The sequence below is a fragment of the Alligator sinensis genome, unplaced genomic scaffold, assembly GCF_000455745.1.
Source record: "Alligator sinensis unplaced genomic scaffold, ASM45574v1 scaffold145_2, whole genome shotgun sequence".
Lineage (NCBI taxonomy): Eukaryota > Metazoa > Chordata > Crocodylia > Alligatoridae > Alligator > Alligator sinensis.
Window position 1 is genome coordinate 1,036,880 of NW_005841954.1, and position 27,160 is coordinate 1,064,039.

General features: G+C 39.7%; 1 protein-coding gene across 5 annotated transcripts in view; it reads right to left on the reverse strand.

Annotated features, from left to right (window-relative positions):
• The window catches only part of FBXL4 (F-box and leucine rich repeat protein 4), a 125,984-nt gene that overhangs the window by 58,673 nt on the left and 40,151 nt on the right, over positions 1-27,160 (reverse strand). For all 5 annotated transcript variants that reach the window (XM_025200063.1, XM_025200064.1, XM_025200065.1 and 2 more), the window contains exon 5: positions 12,787-13,031. In XM_025200063.1, the coding sequence (XP_025055848.1) occupies positions 12,787-13,031 (245 nt within the window). The remainder of the gene's footprint in view (positions 1-12,786; positions 13,032-27,160) is intronic.

Consider the following 27,160-nt stretch of genomic DNA (forward strand, 5'->3'; position numbering starts at 1 on the left):
AACTTCTGTCAGAGGTCTGCTGAACTTTACAAGCTCTGTTCCTTTTAATCTAAGCTTTCATTAAAAAAGTAGTAAGCTCAAAGCCCTTTTCATTGCAAAGATAACCTTCAAAATGTAAATCAATCACTAGGCTTGCAAGTTTGATATTGCATAAAAATCACTCATAGTATGTATAAATGTCAGAGTCTAAGGCACAGGTTTTCATGAGACAGGTGAATTGCTTTAATTGATATGGTGGAAAATGCCAGAAGCCAAGAGTCTCATCTATACCAAGGCTTGTACTAATACAGCTTAATAGTGGTTAGCCCCAATAGGTGGTTCTTGGGTTTTGTTTCCTTTTGTTAGTTCTTCAGCTAAAAATCCCTAGGATATCAAAGAAGCTTACCATTTGTTATAACCAGGAACCAGTGGGACATGCCCCAATCATAGTTAAAAAATAAAATAAAATTAAAAAAAAATGGAGGGCCTGAAGTTTCTGAATCTTTTGCTTTTGGATGCAGCCCCAATATCCATTTATATTTCTATTTTTTCCATCTCTTTCCTTTTAGTGATTCTTTTCCCCTCATTCAATCCATATTTCATATATTCATTATCTCCCCTTCTCCAACACTCAAGCCCCTCTTTTCTTTACGTTTCCTTTCATCATTTCCTTCTCACAATTCTATATCCCCTCTCCTTCCTTCCTCATGTGTATGAAAAACAAGGAAGGTAGGAGTTGGGTGGCAAGGGGAGGAGGGTGAAAAAGAGAGGGAAAGGGAACCATCAATTTTCCTCCTGCTTCACCTGCTAGCCAATGCTTAATCTATTTAATATATGCTTTACTGGTATTGTATAACATTAGTTTTTTTAATCAGCACGTTGTGCAGTATTAAGTCAAATGTCCTATACAGGTTGAAGTATAGTATATATGCGCAGTTACTTTTAAGTTAAATTTGTAATTCTCTCGGCAACTGAAGTCAGTTTTATTTAAAAGGCTATTTTCCACAAAGTCATATTGAGTGTCAATTTTTTTTCATCTTTTCTTATTCCTTATCTTTCAGTTCTCTACCAATTCAACACAATATCAGCTCTTCCATTATTTTAATGGCTATCACTCTTTAGGCCATCCTTCTTGGCCTTCTGAATAATGTAAAATAATGTAAAATTTATTGAATAACAACATCATCAGGTAAAGTCCTCTTTTAAGACTCTTTGGTACAAGTTATCCAGGCCTGCTAAATGAAAAATAGTTTTTCTTACTAGAGGTTATTTTAGAATCACTTTGTCATCATCTTTCTTCCAATAACTGCAGAATCTCTTGTAAGTTCTACTGTTCCATATGTAGTATCACTAGAAGAAATTTGCTGGATCACTTTATAATCCCATCCATATGTTGTACTTCTACTCTAAAAAGAGATAGCAATACCATTCAGTTGTCCTTCTGTCCTTTCCAATTTGTTCTCTTTTCTGTTCAGGCTTCTTAAAATTGAGATGTTCTACTTACTTTGCAGAAAAAATTCTGAATTTTAACAAGTGAACCAACTTCTAAAAGTTTAATATTTCATCTACTTTTCCTTCTGTATTAGATGACTGTAGATTTCACCTACCATTCATCTTCCTTCAAATTTGCCAACGATTCTACCCATTTCCCTTCTTCCGGCTTCCAGACGTTTAATATTTTTTGCTCCCACCATAACACCTTGGTGCTCTTGTAACTTCCATTCTAACTTTTAAAGGCGGAGGCTTATATTAACAGATTGAAATTAAAGCCAAATTTGCCTAATATAAAAAAACCAAACCTTTTAAATACATGTTCTGGTAAAACAAATGCCTCTAAGTGTTAAAAATTAAATTAAGCTAAAAAAATCAAGAGAATTTTTTTTTTCCTTTAAAAAGATGCCAAACTTCCACACACTATTTTTTTTCTGCCATCTTGCTAAGTAATAAAAATCCTGGAAATGGAACAAATCAGATATAAAATGGCCATAATCTCTGATGCTTTATCTGCCCTCTGAAACCAAAGCTGTATGCCAAGTGCAAAAGCAGAGATGTTCTATGTTTTGCTACATGAAGAATATCAGTTATATGTTTAATGTTGTTTTTTGTACGTATGGTAAATAAATCTGTGGTTGGACTGCATAAGAGTCTATATATAATATTAGCTAAAATAATTCTTTAATAGGGGTCAGCAACCCACTGTCTGCAAACCTCATCAGGCTTGCAGAGCCATTCTGTCCGGCCTGTGGAGCTGGGTGGCTTTAGCTATAGGGGGCTCTACCTGTGCTACAGTTGGGTTCAGAGGAAAAGTGACCATGACTACCTATGTAGGAAGCTTCAGCCTGCCTTGGACCAAAATTGCATTGATCCAGCTATCCACTCACAAAACACTGCTGACCACTGCTCTAGAATACCTGTTTAAATCTCAGCAGTTGGACCAAAGAGAACTGAGGGCTGTCAGGCATAAATGGATTCTTCAATAACTTGATGAAAGTACCAAGACTCTCAAGATACTACAGCCTAGACCACCAATGACTGAGGGAGTCTGGGTTACCAGGAAGACTCCATAGTCTTCTCAGAGACCAAGTTCAGAAGATACAGGACCTAGCAGCTTCTGAATAAGGATCTATATTTGAGAAGACAAAGAGAGCATCTCTAAATGAATAGTAAACAAGATATTTCATTCATTTTTAGTAGTAAGACCTAAAGTAAGAATTTATTAACTACGTCTGGAGTGAAGCTGTGAAAGAACAAACACATGGTCAAACCCCTTTCTGAGGGTATAATTCTTACAATAAGGGACCATAGCCAAGGGCGACCTGGTATAAAACTTGAAGTGAAAAGCTTACTTGAGTAACTTGAAGCACAGAAAAAAATCCAGATTCATGAAAAACACAATGCTAGCTTCACAACAGTAACTAAAGTCCTTTTGATTAGGCATTATAAAGTTTAGCCACTTTCAAAAATCCTTTTAAAACAGTTTCAAGTATCGCCTATTCTTCATTTCCACAAATTATTTCTGTATTCTCATTCACTTTTACCCTTAAAATTATGATTATTTTCTCTTCCCTCTTGCTATGTGAAATAATAATAATACTAATAATATTAGTGATTTTCATCAGTAGACCTCAAAGTACTTCACACAAATAGGGGAAATAATCAAGGACTTAATCCTACATGCTACAGAATAAGCTATTTAAAAACTGACCACAGGTAAAAAAAAAAAAAAATATATATATATAATTGTCTATATACAACATAAAACATTAGAGAAAGAATATTTTTCTCTTATTTTCTTCATTCTATTGCAATAGTCTTTCATGTTATTTGTAAGATGGATGTTAAAAAAATTCAGACAGAAATGAGATTTTTATACTGACAGAACGAACAGCCATCAAGTCATATATTACTAATACTTCCTGTAGTTGGACACTTAATAATACATGCATGAATAACTAAACTAGCTTAATCTTTCCCCTAAATTGATCTGTAGTATACTTTCACTAAGATGATTTAAAATTTAGGTCCAAGTCTAAAGATAGTAAAAATATGTCTCTATTACAGTTACAATTTCACAGGATTACAAGATTTAAACCACTGTTTCCTTGTAGTGTCTAAAACTAAAAACAATGCAACACTGAAAATCTGAAAGTGAAATGCCACTGATTTTCATCATATAACAGAAATCAGAAAAATAAACAGAAATCGCAGTGTAACATAACTTAATATTTCAATCATTTGACTTTTATTAACCTGAGGTACTGTTAGTGATATAGATAAAGAAATCTCTTTGTATAACTTGATTTTTAATTTGACAATGTCCCTTTAACTCAGAAAGTTCTCTCTCTCATACATCAGAGCATTCAGATAAAAATCTTGGTCCATAACAGAGCACCAATTCCCTTGCCTCACTTTCCTAAAAAGGTCATATCCTCCCACAATGACATTCCAGTTGTGTGAATGAATCCACAATTTCTCTAATGCCAACTGAGTTAATTCAGTTTATGCAGCAAGTCTTTTCAGGCAGTCTCTTCCTGTCGCCCCACGCATGTAACTTTGGCATGACACAAGCAGAAATATTCAAATACTCACCTCACTTTTTAATATTTCCCACATCTCTCTTTTTAGTACTCTTTATTCCAACCGAATTATAAAAGTTTAACTCATTTCTATTTAGGATCATCTTTAATAGCCCTAAGGAAACGGGCCCTATCAATAAGTTAAATTACCTTCAGCTTTGCCTTAGGATGTTCAGATGCCTGAAGCATTGTCTCCCCACGACAATACAGTATTTGCTTTACTCAGATGTCTTAAATTGTTATTGATTTTTTCCTAGAGCTTTACATTTTAAAATAATGCTTACCAATATTTATGCGTTCTACTATTTAAACAGATGAATGAAGAACATTTCTTTAAATTATTTCTATTTGTTTCTTTTAAGGGCACACTACTTAAATATGGCTCGAGCTTTATGTTGTGAACAAATAACCATGTAAAAAAATAATAAAGAATTTTCTGAAAAAATTCCAATGAAAACAGCATTTAAACAAACATTATTTTGTGCTGACCAAAATTGACATGCTAGCTGTAATCCAAGTAGTTTTTACAAAGTTTAAAACTGATTTGATCCATTTTAGTACTCCAAAATGAGATGTGCAAACAGGTAACAAAACAAAGAATAAGAGTCTGGCCCCACTTAAGCCCATGGGACTACTGCTGCTTACTACAACAGAGCCAGGATTTCATCCACAAGGATCAGAGTATTAGATTTTTAAAACATATTCACTTCTAGTAATCTAAGGTGTTGCTAATAAAGTTGATATGTAATTTCTGTTTACTAGGTTTTTTTAATTTGACAAATTTAACTTGCCCATTTAAAATGCCATCACAGCATCTACCTAAAACATTACAATTCCAGTTAAACTTTTTTAGGTGGTATCTTTTTCCTATTCACACAACTAGTTCTCAAACTGATTTGTGGACCAGCGAGCATTTAATGGTTGTTTATGCAGCATCTTGTGTCACAATTGGTGACACAACTGACAGTCCTGAAACTGATATTTCAAGTTAGTTTTAATCCTGTCCAAGTCTCTCTCTGGTTTCAAGATCCATTTTTCACTAACTAAACTCAAAAGAACAGGCACCTTCCTGTACTCTGCAAGGGTACTGAATTACTTTGTCAAGTGTTTCTCTGGCATAAAGTCAACCATGATCGAATTTGCAGAGGATACCAAGGCTAGAAAGGGAGTAAATACAGAGGACTGAAAAAGAACAGTGAAACTTGCCAAGTGATCCAGGGAGATTAGAGCTGTAAGAGCAGTAGCCAACAAGATAATAAATGTTGTAACCTACATCCCTTAAGAAAAAAATGGACATCAGAATTACATATGGAGATCCCACCTGTAAATTTCACTTACAATCTGGAAACATGATTACTTTTCTTCCTGTGTTGATTCAGTTAACTTTACCAATAAGGTAACAGAAGATTGACACCTTTTCTCTTCACCTAGCTGACTGGCCAAGTTAACCAACTGCTAACTTCCAGCAATTTTCAAATCCTGAACAATAAGCTAAAACAAAAACCATGTGCAAAAGAAGAATTCACAGATAGACCAAATGCATCTGGAAACTATTTTTTGTTTAAGAATATCAAAGTAATGCAGAAGACCCCTGGTTTCACAGAATGCAGGGCCCAAAGCCCAGAACTTCCCAAAGGAATCTCCTACATCAGTGTAATGGTGGCAAGTGAAAATAAGTGTGAAAAGCAAAAGAGCCATTTCACAGATTTTTTGTTGAAGGAAAATCAACCTGTCAGAAATAAATGTTACAAGAATTTACATTAATATCTATGAGAAATGAGTGTCCCTCTAATAAATATGATGTACATACATTTAGCAATGACCAAATGGGAAGTGGACCTTCCATGTCTTGGGTCCAGAAATTGAAACAGGACAGTGCTAAATATTGAGACAGGAAAGTTTTATTAGGAAATTGTTAATAAAAACAGAAAGGCAGTTCTAGAGAGCAAGGAAGATAGAAACTGACAGCTTCATGAACAAGTCAGGATGAGGGGAAAAATCCCCTTGCCTTATATTTCACACAAGTAAACCTCATTAAATACACTGTCTATCATTAAACTACTGCCAAAAGCAGCATGTGCTCAGTAATGGAAACCAACTACGAAGCTGATTAAATACAGCCAACACTGAGCATGACTATAAAACACATGGTCCCTATAAAGCAAGCATACTGAAGGGAATTTTTATTTTTTTTACCACTTTTATTACAACATTTACCACCCTACACTTACAAAGCTACACATATTGAACATCTTGTTTTACCAAGACTTCATATCACAAAAACAATTATATATCAAAAACAGAACTACATACATTAAACCCTTAAACAATATGCAGGGTCTTCATAACATCCCTTGTGCACTTTTAAACTTTAATAACTTATGTTGTAGGTATGATAGAAACAATCTGTGAATGGCAATTAAAACCAAATTTATTAAAGTTTTAGGACAACTATTGTACACAATGCTAGACTTCATAAGTAATAACAAATTTATTCTTAAATAAGATGGAGCTCCGTGCCACTATGCTCTGAATGTACGACAGTTCCTAAATGATGTTTTCCCAAAGAAGGGGATAGGCAGAAGTGGACCAATTGCTTGGCCACCTCATTCACCTGACCTGTAGCTGTTGGACGTCTTTTTTTTTTTTTTTTATGGAGACATGTTAAAAGTGTAGTTTACTTGTCAAAACCACATTCTTTGGTGGAACTTAGGGCTAGGATCACCAATGCAATTAGTTCAGTAACTCAAGAGCAACTGGGAAATGTTTTCAAGGAGTTAGAAGATCAGATTGAGCACTGTATCATGATGGATGGTGGTTATGTTGAAGTCTAGCATTGTGTACTCTAGTTGTCCTAAAACTTTAATAAATTTCCTTTTAAATGCTGTTTACAGATTGTTTCCATCATACCTACAACCTAAGTTATTAAAGTTTAAAAATACACAAGGACTTTATGAAGACAGTGTACATCAACTTCCAACAAAAATCTAACCCTTACAGAAAACTTTCCCTTCATACAGAGCCACATGGAAAAAACTCAGTAACCACCTGAAACTCTCCACCCCTCCCATAAGCCCTCTATGTTGGTTTAATGAAACAAGTCTGCCCAGTCCTTTTTCCTCTGCTTCTCCTCTTCCTCTCTGATCTCTTCTTTGTCCCAACTGATGTAGTACTTCTGTTCATGCAGTCCCAGCTTCAGGAACTCTCTTTCAGTGAAAGCCAACCCCTTAAACACCTAGAGGTTTCTTACTTTTTATAAACTAGTTTTAAAACATTCTAATGAAGTCCTTAATAACATTTCCTCTGAATCAGTGGTTGCCACATGAATGGACTCTTCAAAGAGGCCTAATATAATTATCATTTTTTCAAAATTGCAGCTGGGTTAAAATCAGGTGATATGCACTACTTTCCCCTCTCTCCATTACCACCTTGCAAACTGCACTTACATATTTCACATAGACAAACAATCCTAAATGTGGCAGCCCTCTTACCCCCCTCCCCCAACCATGTAAATTTCTAATTTTGTTCCCCTGACTGATAATATCATTCACTGCAGTCTTCCACTGGTGACCTCTACCTGCTTTGCTCTCAGCTCTGGGTTCCTGAATAATATTGCTAACCCTGACACTTCCTTCTCATTTGTCCCTGACTACCAAAATGGTCCCCATCTCCAGCTTTTTTCAAAGCGTTTATAATCCCTCTGCCCTGGTGCACCACATTCTTGTAGAAAGAATATGTCTGGACTTATTTGGCTCAAAACTGGTTCAATTTGTTCCCATCTTTTCCTTGTTAAGATAATCCTGACATTAAATAAAACTATTGTCAATGCCATTTAACCTTGCTTTAAAATGAGTGTGCCTATCCCTTTAAAGTTTGTTCATGCTTGCTTTGAGCTGAGTGCACCTGTCCCTTTAAGGTTCATCCATGCTAATGATCAGGGTACTCTACTTCTCCCTCTCCCTAACTTGCATTCCTGTATACTTTGCAAGCTGCCAGATCACTTTCACATTCAGGAAAGCTTGGATATTCCTGCCGCTTGAAGACCAGAAGAGTTAGTGACAGGAAACTGATCACTGCCTCTTCTTCCGACTCACCTCCCTCATTATCAGGTTTCTTCTTCTTGGTCATCAGCCCCTGCATTTTCTTTCTTTTCCCAGCATGTTTCTCTGGTTCTTTCTCTTGCTCTAGCTCCATTTCTGTTGTCTGTAGGGTGCCTTCTTTCTTCCCCATCCCCACCTCTGTGCCTGTGCTGTTTGCTGTTCCATTCTTTCCCTTTCATTCCGTCGCCTATCTCCTCCTGCACTGCTTCAATCACAGGAATGTTGCCCCCTCCTGTTTCGCCCTCCCGAGGGGTTTCTTCTACCATTTCTACTTCAGCGTCCATCTCCTCCTCTCCTCCTCTGGATTTTGCTGTTCCTCAAGGGGTCTGAGGCTTGCAAAGGCTTTGGGGAACCTATGATACAAGGGTCCCTCTCCCTTACAAATACAGGTTTCCCTTGCAGGTTCTGTATGTGCGAATTCTCTCTTATGCAATTACTTTTATACCAAAATGTTGTTATATGCGAGGTAAATTCACTCTTAAATGATCAGTGTGGTGGAAGCCCACAGTCAGCTTTGTGCAGTGCATTGTGAGAGTGACACGCACCAAAATGTAGTCTCCTGTGTGGATCTGTGCTCCTCGCTCATTGCCTGCGACGTGTTTCGGAAGTTGCCATCACCAGCCCTTGGGCCCGCACTGTTCAACATCTTCATCAGCGACTTGGACAAGGGGGTGAAAAGCACCTTGTTCAAGTTCACGGATGACACTTAAGATGTGGGGAGAAGTGCTAGAAGAGAGGGACAGGCTGCAACTAGATCTGGACAGGTTACAGGGGTGGGCGGATGAGAACAGGATGGGTTTCAATACAGACAAGTGCAAGGTATTGCACCTGGGAAGGAAGAACCAGCAGCATACCTACAAGCTGGGGAGCTCTCTTCTCGGCAGCACAGAGGCAGCAAAGGATCTTGGAATCGCTATTGATTCCAAGATGAACACGGGCCGCCGATGTGGGGACATGGTCAGGAAGTCTAACTGTACTTTGGCATGCATCCATAGATGCATCACGAGCAGGTCCAAGGAGGTGATCCTCCCCCTCTTTGCGACATTGGTCAGGCCGCAGTTGGAGTACTGCATCCAGTTTTGGATGCCACGCTTCAGGAGGGACGTGGCCAGCATCAAGAGGGTCTAGAGGAGGGCCACTCACATGATCAGGGGGCAGCAAGGTAGGTGTTAGGAGGGGAGGCTACAGGACCTGAACCTGTTCAACCTCCACAAGAGAAGGCTGAGAGGGGATCTGGTGGCTGCCTATAAACTTGCCAAGGGGGACCAACAGGCAATGGGAGTGTCCCTGTTCCCCTGAGCACTACCAGGAGTAACAAGGAATAATGGCCATAAGTTGACTGAGAGTAGGTTCAGCTTAGACATCAGGAGGCACTACTTCACAGTCAGGGTGGCTAGGAACTGGAACCAACTTCCAAGTGAAGTGGTGCTCGCTCCTACCCTGGGGGTTTTCAAAAGGAGGCTTGCCAGGGTCATTTGATCCCAGCATTCTTTCCTGCCCATGACAGGGGGTCGGACTTGATGATCTGCTCAGGTCCCTTCCAACCTTACCAACTATGAAACTATTACGATAGTGCCCTGTGCTTGTGTGTACTGTCTGTTGTTGGTGAGTATCAAAATTGTCTTGTAAAAGTGGTAGAAATGGGTCTGGAGGTCAGTACAGTTGAGGTCTGGGAATGTATCCCTATTTGTTACATTGTAAAGTGGATTCCCTTTATGTGAATTTGAGTTATGCGCCGTTTTCCAGGAACGCATGTAGAGCATAAAGCAAGGGAAACCTGTAGTTCATTTTAGGGACTCCTGCCACTCTGCTGCTCTATGCCCCATCCTTTCACATCCGTAGCACACCATGAGGGGACAGCGTGCAGACAGGTGCCCCACCTTTCCGCATGTGCTGCACCATTTTGGTTGCCCATGGTATATTATAAAATGCCAGCGTGCCCCTATCTGGATCACCGATGGGAGGTGCAGCACCCCATGTAGGCTCCATTTGTCTGCTTGTAACACTACTCTGGAATACACACACAAACTGAGCAGTGCTAAGCTATGGGGTCACTATGGCTTAAAACACTGTTGACTCTGCTGGGGCCCAGCCCAATGAATGATATGGTAAATCATGAACCTTTTGGCTTTTGACTAATTTCATGTATGGTACCAGGAATGAGAATGGTGCAACTGTAAAGGTGTGTTTTGGGCTATCAAGTGAACCACATCAGTCATAAGACAGCTGATATGTATATACCTCTACCAATCTGTCTTGTGACTGATATGGTTCACCTGACAGCCCAACACATACCTTTACAGTTGCACCATTCTCATTCCTGTTACCATACATGGTGGGTGTGTATACACACACCCACCCCTATATCTATCTATAAATAAAATAAAAGTATGGGTTCTATTATATATAGTAAGTACAAAAGCGATGCTTGAAAGTGTGTTTATGGAGTACTTGTGCTAAAACTTGCAACAGTTTTAAAAAAGGTAATATGCATCAAATCTGGATGAACTAAGTTTATGGATACCTGTAATAATTTGCCTATATGCAAATTACTACAGGTATGTTTACTTCAAGGTCAGTGTTTTCAAATTTGCTCCTCACTTCCATGTGCTCAGCAGTGGGAAGGGGACAAATTCAAAGCAAAACTCCAATAATTAGATTCTATACCTGGAAGACTATTACAAATTTATAAATTTTCCATATAGAGAATCTAATTATTTGGGGGGCATCTTATATGCAGGGCCATCTTATGTCTGAGTAAATACAGTAAGTTTTATAAGATTTGGAGGGTTCTGTTTAACAAAGTATAAATCCCTCCAGAGTAAAAAGCCTATCCAAATGGTACATTTTAAAAAAAGAAGAAATGGTTTCAAAAGTCCTGACACTTAAGTTTATGGTAAAGTTGCATGACTGAAAGCTTCTGAGAATCCACCAACCCCAAAATCCAACAAGCTACATACAACTGCCCTCCAGCACCCAAGAACTTTTTTTATAAATACATATAATTTAAGTATTCTCTCCAAGATCTATGAAAACCATTTTTGCCCTAAAATTTTTATAAACACATGTTGCTCACTGTAATGAGCATAAACAAGTGTTTATTGAGAGATTATTCATTAATAATCAAGTTATGTATATTTATTATTTATTCCAGAAATGCTGACTAAAAAAAATCACTACAGCTATCAATTCAACAGTAAAGTAAAAGGTAATCAGCAAATACAGAACTTTTCAACCCTACCAAAGACCAATATGCAAGTTTGTTATTTTGCAGAGTTTGTAATTCTCTGAATTTGGATATTTATTTCACTATCAACCACACCGCTATTTAACCAATACAGTTACATATTATGCACTAACTTTTCCACGAGGTGAACCTGTACTGTTTACATAAGAAAAATGAAAGCTGCATGTCTATAAGATTGCACATGTTTTTGGTTTTCAACATACAGAATTAATATCAATTAATATAATAATGAAACTATTCAGTATCTATACGACTGATTAGTTTGGGTAGTATCATTTCCTATTTGAGTATGGATATTTCGTTTTCACCATAATCATACATCTAAATTTAGGAGAAGCTACCTATAATACTATTGGATGTCCTTTTCAGGTTCCTGGAAATGAAAATATTTTTCTTGAATGATAAAGGAAAGAAGTTTTCTTCACTCCAACAAGATAGACACAAAATATTTTACACTAAGGAAAAGCAAGAGTGTTTGAGGTAGTCTAAAGGTTTATAAAAAATGAATTCTGAACATTTTCAGAAAAGTTTACATTAAATGCAACATTTCTGTTTCTTATCATGTGAAGTTCAGCTTTCCATGCTACTATAGATTATCTTTTGGGTGAAGAAGGCGTTTTTTAATAATAAAATGCCCTGATAGTTACTACTTAACTAACACAAATGAGCAAAGAAGCAGGAAACAATATGTTAGCAAATAAAGAATGTTGAGGTTGAAACAGAAAAATACCCCTATAGTTTAGTTATTTTTAAAGCTCTGCCGCAGAATAGTATTTTCAGTTTGGTGTAAAGCTATGAGTACAAACTCCCTCTTTGCCAACAGGACTAAATGCTCAAGTCATTTTTATAAACATACCTACATTTAAGTTGCATTCCAGTGATTGCATACAGCTGCTACCCTACAAGATGCACTGTATTCAGGTCAATATTATAGCCATTTCAATATATCCCTACTAACAAATCATCTATATAAAGGACAATTCTGAATATATTGCTTGGAAAACAGATTTTCTGTAAGATGAATTGCAACCAGATCCTTTCACAATCCACAGAAGTAAGTTAACATGACTCCATATTGGAGGGGAAACTTTTCTTAAGTACAATTTGGCATGCACGTATCAAGTATCTTAAACAATTCTAACACCTTACATTACATTTCTGCAGTTGTGCGTTTCTCTTCTTGTTTTATCTAAAGAAAATAGTGAAGGGAATGCTTTTATTCATTCTGAAACCCTACCCTCTATGGTAAATCAAAGCAGCCTCTTGCCTGTCTTTTGATATAAATACGATGGTTTAAAGGCTTTCAAGCATTTAGTGAGAAACTACCAAACAGCAGCACTCAACACAGAGCTTGCTGTATCACCTCAGTACACTTAGCACTGACCTGCTAAATCCAGAAACAGAGATGGCTCCCCTGTTTCCAGTCCAAGATAAATTCAGCCACTGGACGAGAGTGCAGCGAGACTGTAGGTACTCCAGAGATGTGTCATTTATCCTTGCCCAGTAAGGTTGTAAACTGAGATGAATGTATTGTAGAGGGTCACAGCAATGCTGATATAGTAGCTTACAAGTCTGTGCTAGTCTACACAGGTCAGGTACTGTAAGATGACTCAAAATCAACTGGATGAGCTATATTGAAAACACACAAAAAAAAAAAACAACAAAACACAGATGGTCATACAGCACTGGAAATGTTAAGGGAAAACTAAAATGTAAGAAAAGATGCTCTAATGACAAAAAAAAAGTATTTTTTTTTCAGTTGGATGTCTCAAATCAGAGATTAACAATTGAATAGAACTCCATGGTCCTGTCAGTTTAATATATTATCAAAGAGAAGAAAAGCAAGAATCTTTCAAATTAGTATGAAGCTGCTTAACTTATGCTAATTTAAACACTAACAAAAAATGTAAATACTAGGGGACATGGATAATGCACAATCTACCTATGCATTTAGGTGCCTTAATTGGATTCTATTCCACTCTGGTTGAATTAAAAAACTCCTACTACAGAAGATGCATGCATCCTTCTCCTCCCCCATGCTTTTTCTGACTCAATCTTAAAAATGTAGACATATCAATAGATTTCAGAAGAGGGTGAAATAGGACTGCATTTAGGTACCTACTAGACGCACAGGGTGTGGTCCCATGTTTACATATACTCTTTTACAAAGTTTGTCCTTTCAGTTGATCAGAAGACTGAACTTGCACACACCTTCTTCTTACTATTCATGTTTCAGCTAGTAGCAAATTTGCAAATGACACATGCACACACAGACTTTGTTTCAATCTTCCCATTCCTTGAATTTCTTCTGACTTACCCTTCTGCTTCTTGCTATGAGATCCAAACATGCTTCAGCTTCGGACCAATGCCCCCACCATTCTCCTATAGTTTTGGCTGCAATCTGACTAGACAACAACCAGATGCAGAGAGCTCTCACTTCCCAATTCTTCTTTTCTAGCCTAATCATTCTCTTGCTTTGTACTTGAAATGTATCCCCTGCTCCCTTCTAGTAGTGGTCACTCTCGTACTGGATTAAGAGTCCTGAATTTCAAAGTTAACCATGGCTTCAGAATAATTATCAGTCTATCTCATCCCGAGCTATTTTGTTGGGAGCTACACTACAAACAAAACATTGCCCTATTTAAATTATTCACCAAAAGAGAAACTGAAAAATTGGAATTATTCTCAGTTATCCTATCCTGCTATATTTTTTCTTTTTTAAAATAAGCATTGCTCATAACCATTAATAAATATAAATATGGATATTAATGAAAAAAGTAGACAAGGCCAAGAAAATTTCCATGCAAAAATTTAAGGTTTCAGCAATGTAATCTCTAAAATCTTCAATTAAGTTAACATTCACAGACATCTTAACACAAATGATTAGTTGCAACTGGCTGGAAAGTTTCCAATGGAATATTGTTCCATTAGAAATGCCAATTCAACAAAAGCCAAAAACATTTTGCAGAAATGTGTCTCTGGTTAAGAACAATTGGCTTAAAAAGGAAAAAGCTGAAAAAAATCCTTGTGACTTTTTCAAGAGGGAATATTTCAATTTTAAACTGCAAAATGATTTCTTAATTCATTCTTTAAAAATGTATGCAATGATATGATGTGTAGGGATCTCCATAAATTGTGTTGCAGGTGCAGCGGCTCCTTTAATGTTTTTAATTTTGCTGCTTGCTCCCTCTACCCCCGTTTAGTGGAGGGGTCCTGCTGGCTAGGCCATTTGGCGCTGATTACCGGGGAAGCAAAAACAGTGGCATATTTAATACCTCCACCAATCAGGCAGGGGGAGCAAGCAGCTAAATGAAAAATATTAAAAAAGCCACTGCAGGGGGAACTTCTGGCATGATTTACAGAGATTCCTAATGATGTGACATAGTTAAATGAAACATCCACATTTTGTCAAAAAATAAAAAAAAAGTTTAACTGACCTGAAACACATTTTCCCCCTGAATTTACTTTTCACAAAAATTTTATTTTTTTTAGTTTTTCTTTTGGAAAGGAAAAAATTCCAACACTGAAAAAAATTTCCACCAAAATGAAACTGCAGTTTCCAACCAGCACTAGATTTAGCATTTAGATAGCATAAAGATCCAAAACACATGTAGCTTGACCATCTTTATTTCAACTGTACCATAGAACCAGTACAATTTTTTACACATTAAATTCCTAATAATTTTGCATTCAGCTTTCTTCTTTTTCACGCAACACAAAATACTTTTGTATTTTGCTGAGGCTAGAGTTCAGGTTGTACACTTCAGGACAATTCTGAGGAAGTAGATGTGGTTGATCTTATTGATTTTATTGTGACTAAAAGTTTCCTTCAGAGCTTAGGATTTAGGATGTTTAGGTATTTTGATAACCAAACAGTAATTACATTGAAAGCTGAGACTCTGTGGTTACTAAAACAGGCTTAACTGAAGACCCTTTGATTTTGCCTTGGTAATCTATGTGGTTATATTAGATTGATAACATGTTATATCTTCACTAAAACTGTTGATTCATTTTTCACTATTTTTACAGACAATTTCAGCTATTTGTAATCTTTCTACTATTACAGTTTTCTTAATCCACAGGAAATAGCCATTTTCTGAAAACTCTCTGTTTCACAAAAACTTATTTTCCCCACTGTCTTTCTAAGGCAATTAGGTGAGTTTGCTCTTCTTCTGTTAAGCAGGCAAGCTGATCAGAAAAGGGAAGACAAATTAACAATATTTATGTCCAAAATTACTTCCTAGTTTTACAACTAAAGGCAATGGTGAACAAGACTATGCACAGCTCACCCATGTTCCTTTCAACCCATTAAATTAGTTAAACTATTTGATAACAAACTAAAACCATACCACTCCATAATATCCAAAATGAAAAAAAATATATAATGGAACCTCACTTAAGAATCTGATATTAAGACAGTTACGTTTTCTTGCTTTTGATTAAATACAGATACCAGGTTCTAAGCCTACAGGCTAATAACCATTAATCACTGCTAGTCTAGAGTCTGGTGTATGTCAGAAATCTGCTTTTTATGTGCCTGTATCCTAGTATAAAGTACAATCTGATAACTTAATGAATAGTGATGTTATGTGCTGTGTTGTACTGTGCTATGCTGGGTTCAGGGCGATTCCCAGAATGCAGCTAAACTTAATATCTGCTTTTGTAAACTAATCTGATACCACACAGAATATTTCAAACAATCGCTACTATCATACATCGCTGAAGAATTATGGCAGCTGACATTATTGTTTCATATTCCTTTTTCTAAATCAGTCTATTAACAGCAAAATAAAAAAGAATGGAAGACTTTAAAAATCTGTACAAGATTTGACCAGAAGGAAAAAGCAATATAAAAAAATGTAACTGTCACAATACCAGAGTTGCTTTCTTAAAACATGACAAACCATAGATAATGAAAAATAGAAATAAACTCTCTTTTGCAGGAATAATAAGTCCATAACATTTAACAGAGTAAGATGGGACCAGCACATGCTAGAATGAAAACCTGAATACTCAAAAGATGAACTTGCTTCTAAAGGTCAGAGGCCTCTGGAATGGCTTGGATAGGACTGATCCTGCCTCAGGGAAGGGGTTAGACTAGGTAAGCTCTAGAGCAGGTGTACGCCATGTTTTTGGCTGGAGTGCCAAAAAAACCGCAAAGTCTACCTTATAAGGTTCCAGAGTGCCAGCATGCCAAAAAACCAAAATCAGGGTGGAGGGTTCACGGGAGGATGGCACTGCATATGAATATAGTTAACAATCACAAATGAACTGAAAAAAAGAGAGAAAAATGGGCAGAAAAAAGGGCAGAGAAAAAGAAGAGAAAGAGAAAAAGGAGAGGAAAAAGAGAAGAAATAAAAGAAAAGGAGAGAAAAAAGAGGAGAGAAGAAAAAAGCACTAACCACCTGGACAGGAGCGGGGCAGGCTCAGCTGCACAGGGCAAGTGGTACTGGAGGGGTGTTTAGAGGGGTGGGAGGCTAAGGCAAATGTTGAGGTGGCTATAACCCCCCCCCCCCCCCCAAGCCCTTCCCTAGCGCTGCCCCTATGCAACAGGCTGCAGAGCCCCAGTCGGGCTTTGTGCCAGTAGCAGCTGCATGCACCCCTCTAGACGGACAGCGGGGAAGAGGCCCAAGGCAGCACAACCCCAAGCCCCATCATCTGTTCTGCGTTGCAGGGCGCAGGACAGGAAAGGAGCTGGAGCAACGCAACCCCAGCCCCTCCACTGCTGTCCACCCGAAAGCATGCATGTATGCGCTGCCTCAGGTCCCCCCTGCCCTGTGGTATGCGTGCAGTCGCTGCCAGCATGGAACTGATGCCAGGCCTCCAGAGCCCCGGCATCAGCTCTGTGCTGGTGGCAACTGCACACATGCCTCAGAGCAGATGGTCAGGGAGGGGCCTGAGGCTACATTGCCCCAAGCCCCTTCTCTGCTGTCCACGCAGAGGGGTGCGTGCAGCCACCGCTGGCACAAAGCCCAGCTGGAGCTCTAGAGCCCGGTGCACAGGGGCAGCACTAGGAAAACTGGCATTCCCCAAGATGTTGCATGGAATTGCTGGGGAAAATAAAACTTACTAAGAATAAAATACTGCCTCTCCAGTGAGAACCAACAGCTACTGTGGCCTAGCCTTGCAACCCACTGGGGCAGGGGGGAAGGGAAAACTGTTAGCACAAAGAGGAGCAGCCAAGATGGTGGCCACCCCCTCTTCCCTCTGCCACTGATTGGCCAAGACGGCTGCCTTTTGTGCAACTTCTTTCCTCTCCAGCAAGCAGCAAGAGGCGGGGCCACATGAAGGGCAGCGTTCTCTGCCAATCAACAGCAAGCGGTGGGACTTCATGAAAGACAGCACTCTCAGCCAATCAGCCGGGGGGGGGGGGGGGGGGGGGGGGTGGAAGAGAGCGGGAAGGCGCGCTTCAAAAAGACTGCAAAAATATGACTGGCTACCATGAGCAACCTTTGATTTTTATTTTGCCTTTGCACTTTAAGTAGATCCCTAGTTATAGGTACCAGAAGGCAGACCACATCCTGGGTGAAAAAGCTAAACTTCCAACCCAGCTGACAGCTTGTCTGCTGCACCTCTGGGAGCCCTGCTTAAGTAGACATCCATACTCCGGAGGTCACCAATCAAGTCCCGGTGTTGACTCACTGGGAACTCACCCTGTCCATAGCAGAGGCACTGCTACAGTGCATCAACCAGCATGGAAAATATCTGCCAGTGGAGTCATGTAAAATGAGATACAAATATGCCTCAGCAAGCACGTAAGCAAACTACAGTTAAAGGCTGCTTGCCTAAAAAGCAAATGGGAGCACAGACCTTAATCAGAAGGATGCAACATAAACATCTAGGATGCAGAAAACTAGTTAGCTTGAAAGAATGGCAGTGGCACCATGGGAATAAGAATCAACACAGAAGAGACTGGCTTACTGAGCACCTCACACAGCAGCCAGTACTTGACTTTTCTCCCATTGCCACTAACCGGTGAATTCAAAAACTGTTATACAGGCCTGAAACCCAGAAGAGAGGTGCAGATCCAAGGTGAAGCCAGATGACCCTTAGCCCAGGAAGGCTGCAGAACAAGAGATGAAGGATGGTAGCGACTGGTGACTCCTTTCTTGGGGAAAAAGAGAGATTCATCTGCCAACCTCATTTGCCATGCCAGGAAATATGCTGTTTGCCTGGAGACCAAATTCAAGACATCATGGAAAGGCTGAAAGGGCTCGTCAGATCCTCCGACTGTTAAACCACACTGTTCATCCATGTGTGCACTTATGATATTGCCGAGTATGATCCTGACCACATCAGTTGGATCCACAAGACTCTGGGAGCATGGGTGAAGGAGCCAGAAGCACAGATAATGTTCTCATCAATATTCCAAGCTATGGGGAGAGGACCAGGCATGGACAGACATATTTTGGAGATGAATGCATGGCTTCACAGATGCTGTCAAGAGAAGAGCTTCAGCTCCCTGAGGCATGGGACAGTGTTCTGAGAACAAAGAACAGTGGGAAGAAATGGGGTCCATCTAAGGAAGACGGAGAAGAGAGTCTTTGGACATGACCTAGTAAGGAAGGTTTAACATTAGATTTGAATTAGATGGTGATAAGTCCATAAGCAAGTCAACATTATTAAAGAAAAAAATATTTTAAAACATTATTAAACTACCTATTCATGAGGCTTTGGGAAGATGGGAAACTACTAGGGCTGCAAGTGAGAAAGGAGTGAAAAATGAGGCAACTAGCTGAGGTATCTATACATAAATGCTAGGAATACAGGGAATAAACATGAAAACTTGTAAGTCGTATTACACAACCAAAGGTATGACATAATTAACACCACATATGACTATCAGGACAAATCACAGAACTGCAATACTGATATGGAAGGGTACAGATTTTGTTGCGCTTGCTAGCCAAGCATCTCCACCTCCCTCTCCCTCCTTCACACCCTTTTTTGGGAGCCTTTTAACTTCTTTTGTGCCAGCTACTTATTCTTATCAGCCAACCCAGTCCTCCAAGGCAGGTCTGCAATCAGGTTTCACTGCCCACAGCTTAGATGTACCCTCTGCAAGTCCACAGCCTACTCCAACCTGATTAGTGAAGCCTGCTACAAGTCCCTACACTACAAGCCCACAGCCTGCTATAGCTAAATTAGTAAGAGTGGTGCCAGCAAACTGAGGGAAGTGAGTATTCCCCTCTATTCGGCACTGATGGGGCCATATGTGGAATACTGTGTCCAGTTTTGGGGCCCCCACTACAGAAAGGATGTGGACAAATTGGACAGAGCCCAGCAGAGGGCAATAAAAATGGTTAGAGGGCTGGGCAACATGACATATTAGGAGAGGCTGGACAAGATGATTTCCTGAGGTTCCTTCCAACCCTAGTTTTCTATGATTCTAAGTTCAAGGAAGGTTTGTTAAATGTCTTTGGCTGAAGAAAAAAGGGGAAAAGAATAGGGGTGATGTTACAGTAATGGTCTCTATAGATCACTTAACCACAAAGAGGATCTAAATGAAGCTTTGTGAGCAACTATGAGAAGACTAAAAGTATAAGATATGGTGTTTATGGGGGATGTTGTCTCATATAATAGATCCCTATTAGTAAAGATATACAGCAGAACAAAGTCAATCAATCACATTCTTGAATATGTTGGGGAAAACCTTTATTTCAAAAGTGAAGAAAACTACTAGTAAGATGCTATTTTAGACTTGGTTTGACTAATAGAAGGAGATGATTGAGAATCTAAGGGTGGAAGGTAGGTTTGGGGAAAAGTGATCAGAAAATAACAGTGTTCATTATTCTGAAGAAAGGAAGACATGAGCGCAACAACATAAAAATAATGAACTTCAGGAAAATAGACTTCATCAAAAATGAGTGAAACTGTATAGGTAAGGTCTGTTGGGAAGAAAATCTGAGAGCTAAGAGTGCCCAAATTGCTTGCAATTATGGACTGAGACTATATTAACTGCAAAGTAGCAAACTATTCTGATGCAAAGAAAAGATAGGATGTATACTAAGAGACACATGGGACCACATCAAGAGCTCTTCAATGACTTGAAAAATCAAAAATTATAATTTAAAAAAATGGAAACAAGGGCATATAACTAAGGACAGGTATGAAAGAATAGCACAAGTATGTAGAAATGAAAACAGAGAATCTAAAATGAGTTTTAATTAGCAAAGGACACAGGTAACCAAAGAAGATTCTATAAATACATCACATGTAAGAGGAAAACAAAGGGAGGGATAGGTACACTATTAAATAGGAAAGGACAGCAAATAATGGATGATGCAGAAGAAGCTGAAGTACTCAATGCCGCCTTTGCTTCAGTCTTGAAAATTAAATTGTGACCAGATACTTGAGATTTATTTTAACAAAGGCATGGGAGTGCAGGCCAATGTGTGGAAAAAAACAGGTCAAAGATTATTTTAAATAAGATAGCAGTATACAAGTTGAGGGGCCTAACAGAATTTATTCTAGACTGCTTAAGCCACTAACTAAAATAACCTATGAACTATTAGCAATTATCTTTTGGAATTCCTTGGGGACAAGGGAAGTCAAGAGGACTAAAAAGGAACATTTACTTTTTTTGTTTGTTTGTTTGTTTTTAAAGGGGAAAAAGGAGGACCTGAGGAATTATAAATCAGTCAACTTAACCACAATCCCTGGAAAGATACTAGAACAAATCATTAAACAATCAATCTGTGGGTACCTAAAAAAATCATAAAGTGATAAATAACAACCAACACGGATTTGCCAAGAACATCAGATGACAAACTAATCTAATTTCCTTCTTCGACAGGGAAAAGGGCTTAATGGATATGGGGGAAGGACAAAGTGCGATATACCTTGATTTCAGTAAGACTTTTCATCCTGTCCCACGTGACACACTCATAAGTAAGCAAAGGAAGTATAGCTTAGATGTAATTGCCATCAGGTGGCTGCACAACTGGTTGAGAAATTGCTCTTAAAAAGAAATCATTAATAGTTCACTGTCAAGCTAGGAGATCACCTCCAGTGGAGGTCTGCCAGAAGTGTGTCTTGGTCCCAGTTCTAATTCAATATTTTTACTAGTGACTTGAATGATAGAATAAAGAATACACACTTATAAAATCAGAAGATGACACCAATGAAGACTGGGGAGGAAAGCACATTGGAGCACAGGATCAGAATTTAAAACAAACGAGAGATTAGAGGGAGAGTCTGAAGTCAAGAACATGAAATTCAAAAGGACAAGTGCAAAATGCTACAGTTAAAAGTAAAAAAAATCAAATGCACAGATAACAAGTAGAGAATTAACTAGTGAGGCAACAACGTGCAGAAAATGATCTGGATGTTATACGAGAGCCAAACTAAATGCAAGTCAACATTGCCATGCTCTTGCAAAAATGGTAAGCACTGTTCCGGGTGCCTGTAGCAGGTTGCAAACCTGCCTGGAAGTAGGTGTAATAGTTGGCAACCCTAGAAGCTGCTGCCCAGCTGCAGGCAAGCAAGGTGATTTTAAGCCTGCTCAAGAAGACTGACCAGCTGATATGGATAACTGGCTGGCCACCTGAAGAAAAAGGGTCCCAGGTGGGAAGCTGTGAGGAGAGAAAGGAGAGGAAGTGGGTAGGCTGATGGACAAAGTACCACACCACAGTTGTCTCTTTCCCAGGGTCCACAGAAAAAAAACAGATGTTTGGTTTGTGGGTTAAAAGGACCAGACAGAGAGAAAAGCTGCAAGGCTGAAACCCGCAGCCAGAGGCACACTACTGTCTCTAGGTCAGACGACTGAAGAGAAACCAGAGGATAGTTTACATGTTAATTGCTTGCTTACTGTGAAGAGAAGATGGGTTTGTTTGTGTGAATGTGAAAAGCCTGTTTATGTTCTATGGAGACAAAGCCTCCGAGCTGTATAAAGGGACTGGTTTTAACAAGAAAAGGGCTCCTGCATCTGTCTCAGGGGGTGCATGCATAAGTGTGCCTTACTGCAGAGTAGACTAATTAGCTCCACAGTAAAGCGTCACTGTCTACATGGGTGCTGATGCTAGGGCACAGTAAACTAATTTCACTGCAAGATGGAACTGTTGGGGACAGTATTATCTTAGGGCAGAGTAAATTAATGTGCTGAAATGCATGTGTAGATGCTGACAGTGAGCATAAATGGCACTTGGTCAGCCCAGCCATCTGGGGGCCTGCTCCATCCTGGCTCAAATTTGTGCTGTCTCAGGCACATGTGTAGATACTATGCCTTGGAGCAATTTACTCCAGCTCAAACTGCTCAAGAGTTTATTGCTTCACGTTAATTGTATGTGTAGGTAAACATCTGTCAGGGATGACCTAGGTGTACTCAAACCAGCATAAATGCAGGGGGTTGGACTACATGAAGTCCCCTTCCAGTTCTAGAATTTTGTCATGTGTCGTGCTTCCATTTTATCATCACAGCACACATTCTCTCAGTGTGGTAACTCACTTTTTTGCCATTAACTTGAAGATGTGTATAATAAAATTAGAGGAAAGTAGAAAGCTTGCTTTTCCCCTGTCAAACAAAGGATGTTTATATAAACTGAGGAATGATTTTCCATGACAACTAATTTTCAGCTCTTCGTTGTATGGAATGTGTCTTTACTAATACTGTATCCATTGTAGTCTGCCTATTTACAGTAGAGGTGTATCAACATATTGGTCGCATATTGGATCAGCACCGACAAAAGGAAAGTTAACATTATTGGCTAATCCAGGAGTAGGCAACTCCTGGCATGGGTGCCAGAACACAGCACATGAAGGCATTTACTTGGCATGCACGCTTCAGGGCAGATGGTGGAGAAAGGGCTGGTGACAGGGCTGTGCTGCCACAACAAAGATAGCTCCCTTGCCATCTGCCCCTGGCATCTTAGAAGTCAAGTTCTGAGCCCAGGTCCGACCCAGCCCCCCACCAGGAACAGGCTGGTTCAGTTCCTGGCCCCAAGCCTGCACCAGGCAGCCCACTCTCACTTCATGAACACATCTGGTGGAGCCCATGCCCCCCATGCCTCCTCTGGGAACATACACAGCAGCGGAGAGCCACCCCCCTTCCCGCACCCCCTGGACAAGCTACCCATGGCTCCATACCACTCCTTGCCCCGGGGTCACATTCACTGCCCTGGCTAGGCAGCATCTGCCCCTGGCCCTGCCCTACTCCCTCCCTCACCATGGAGGCCTCAATCTGCCCTGCCCCCACATCCCTTCCCTCCTCCATGCCCCTTCTCCCCACAGACCTTCCAGCAGGACGCTGCTTTCCAAGCTGCCCGGCTGCATTCCTGTAAATTGGCTATCGGATCAGTATCAGACAATAGGTCTGGTTAATAAACAGCTATTGATATTGGTCAAGAAAATCTTTATCAGTGCACCTATAATTTACAGCATATATGTTCAACAACAGCCAGACATGCCAGTTTGGTAATCAATCATCTGAATTTTTTTTGTACTTTTTCACGATTTTCTTCAAGTTCCCCAATTTGAGTCCCTCTGATCTGAAATGTGAAAATGTGGTGGTATATATTATCTCCTTATTCAGAAAAAAATAAAGTTTCTACAGAACTAAGTTTTAATTTCCCTCACTACAGAAGCTAAAGCATAGACCCTAGAATAGTAACAGGAGGACTTCATCAACAACCCAAGTAAAGGAAGAAGAAAGCACAAACTCTTAAGAGAAGTGCACTTAGGGCCCCAATGAACACAACAGGAAACAGAAGGCAATATTTTCCAGCTATTCCCCACCTTTACAGAGAATGGGTTTTTTTAAAGGAACAGACAGTCCTTAATACCAAGTGGCTAAAAGCTGTGTCAACCAAATGTATATGTATCCAGTAGTGCTCAGCAAATGTGTGAAAAAAGTGCCAAGTTACAGAATTCATCCACAGATGCCTTTTCTTCACCCAGCTTGCAGAGATCACTCAGGCTTTGATCCCAGCTGGACAAGAAACTTTCATACTTGCATTTTTCTTTATGCTTCCAGGACGCAGGCTTTCATCCATTCAGCAAAACCATATCATACAGTTTTGGGGCCTTCCCTGGAGTTGAAGAACAGAACAAGCAAAATGTGCAATGGGGAAACCTTTCTAAAAGGCTCTACATATGCCAGGAACTGTAGAATCAAACAAGGAGAGAAGACCTCCTTTTCATGTGCCAGATCCTATTCTGAGAGCCTAGCATGCTAAGACGATTGTGTTCAGTATGCTGGTTACTAGGTTAAGGAAATCTTGTGTCATTCCACGGACACTGTAAAAGAGCTAACAAGACATCAATGAATCCTCTTCTCCCAAGTATGAGAGACAAGCATACCATTTTAATAATTATCTGAATGCCAACATACTGTTTATCTGGAAAGATATAAGGAGGATACTGCTATAAAAGAATACGCAACACTTTAAAGAAAAATCTTTCTGGCTACCATTTCAATTTTTGCAGCTCCAGGTACTTCAGGGACGTAGCAGACTCTATATTCATGTCTGTTCCCTTGGAGCACAATACAACCACCGAATCTCCTTTCAGTGGTGAAATCTACTTGTCTGACAAGCCCTAAAGCTGCTTGTAAAGCTTGCAGGCAGCTTTAGAGAAAACTGGCTTGGTACCCAGGGATGAGCAAGATGTTTCTAATATCTTTTGGACTCAAGCATGCACAAGGAGAGCCTTCTTGCGATTTTTTCACTCCCAGGGACAGAGTTAAGCCTTTGGCATCTGGTGCATTTTGTGGAGCCTCAGACTATGTAGCAGAGAAAATATGCCTAATCAGGTGTCCCTAGCTCTTCTCAGACACTTTCAGGCAACCCTGACCTCTGCCTTAGGAGGATTAGAGAGAAAAAGCAAATGTGATCAAGGATGACTTTGTCCCTGAAACTTAGGATGCAGCACAAAATGATTCACTAGAGACTGAGCAGGGAGACTATCTGAAGAATTCCTGGATTGATGCATTTATTCTTTTAATATAACTTCAGGATAGCAGACCCGAAGAGAAGGGTCTACATACTAGAAAAGCCTCTTGCCCGTTACCAATGATACCATGCTTCATTTTGGGAAAGTCTGTACTCCAACAGGTGAACACACTTTACTTTGGTTATGGAAAAGTGAGCTAAAATCTGATGATACACTGCTAAACCCCACTTCAGCCTTCACCAAGGCCCTTTCAAATACCTCTCTGGAGTGTAAGACTGATTATTATTTAGCAAATGCAAGTCTACGAGCCAAGCAACAGCCTCCTCATTAACTGATTTCAAAGCTTTTAATCTGCCTCTTGGTTTGAAGAGGGGATACTCCTCAATAATGTGCAACATTGTTGGTGTCTCTCCACAAGAGCACAGTGGGTTAGCACTGAGACCCCCTCAGTGGAAGCTGGCTGCACAGGGGCCTTGGCCTGTCCTGAACTTGTTTAGCAGAGGCTACTCTTGCCATTTTAATTCAAAGCCAGCAAGCTAATGAGTGGGGTTTGTCACAAGGAACTTATTTGTGATTTTGTGTGTTTCCCATTCCCTGATCCAAAGGGTATCTCCAAACAGGACCTTATCTGGGACACTGCTCCATACAGGGAGATTCGAGTAAAGGCGGGCCTTGGGCAGACTAAGCAGATTGTTGTAAAGTTGTAGGTGAGATGAAGCACAAACAGTTTCAACCAGCGTTTGAGTCCTCATCAATCGATGGATGTGTGGGGGAGTGATATTTGCAAGGACAGAAAGCCAGGGGAGGAGAGTTGAATGGAGGATTCCATTTACGATACGCATGGTTGCATTCAGCTGGGTGTCAACAAGACGTGTGTGATGACCTTTGCCAAACAGGTGCACAGTACTCTGCTACTGAGTATGATAGGGCAAGAACTGAGATCTGGAGTGTTGTGGCTATAGCTCCCCATGTTGATCCAGCAAGCTTGGCTAGCAGGTTATTTCAGGATTTGACCTTTGCTGCTGTTTTCTGGAAGGTCAGGGTTCATGTAAGACTGATGAACTCACTGCAAAAGCTGCTGCAGAAAACTGCTGCAAGCAGATCAAGGATCAGAGGAATCTCTGCCCTTTTTTCAAGCCGAGGAAAGGAGCAAAAGGTATACCTGGGGAACACTCATGGGACTGGAATCGAGCTGGAATATCTGGAAGGGCTGGCTCAAATAATGAGAATATACACAGTCCCATTACATAGGAATAAAATATAGGAGACAAACTTTCTCAAATTAGGGCATCCACCAACCACTATCAGCATTATAAGCACTTAATTAGGCATATTACCTCTACTACTTAGTTTGAGGCTCCACAAGATACACCAGATGCCAAAGCTTAGTTTTATCCCTGGTGTGAAAAATCACAAGAAATCACTAGGAACAACTTGTTCATTCCTTGATACTAATTATCCCATAAATTGTCCGTTAAAAATATGCTAACAGCTTTCTCAGAACCAGCTCAGGGACAAGATCTCAAAGAAGATGCACAAGTCTGACCCAGTTCAATTCCTTACATTCACCACAGAAGGGAAAAATGTTATGGGTTACTTAATACCCAGTCTTTCACATCTGGTCAAAGAAGTAGAAAATCCAATCTAGTACTTGGCTATTCTGCCTATATTTTGGGATTCTTTATATGAAAACAAGAAAACAAAGTTGTCCTTTGTACCTGATAGACCACACAAAAGCATTCATGGCATCCGAAGTAGTAAAAATAGATAAAAAAGGGAAGCAGTATAAAAGAAGGAGAACAATGGTGATAGAAGATACACGAGACAGGAACTCAAAGGAACTATTTAACAGGATTAAATTTTTTCCCTAC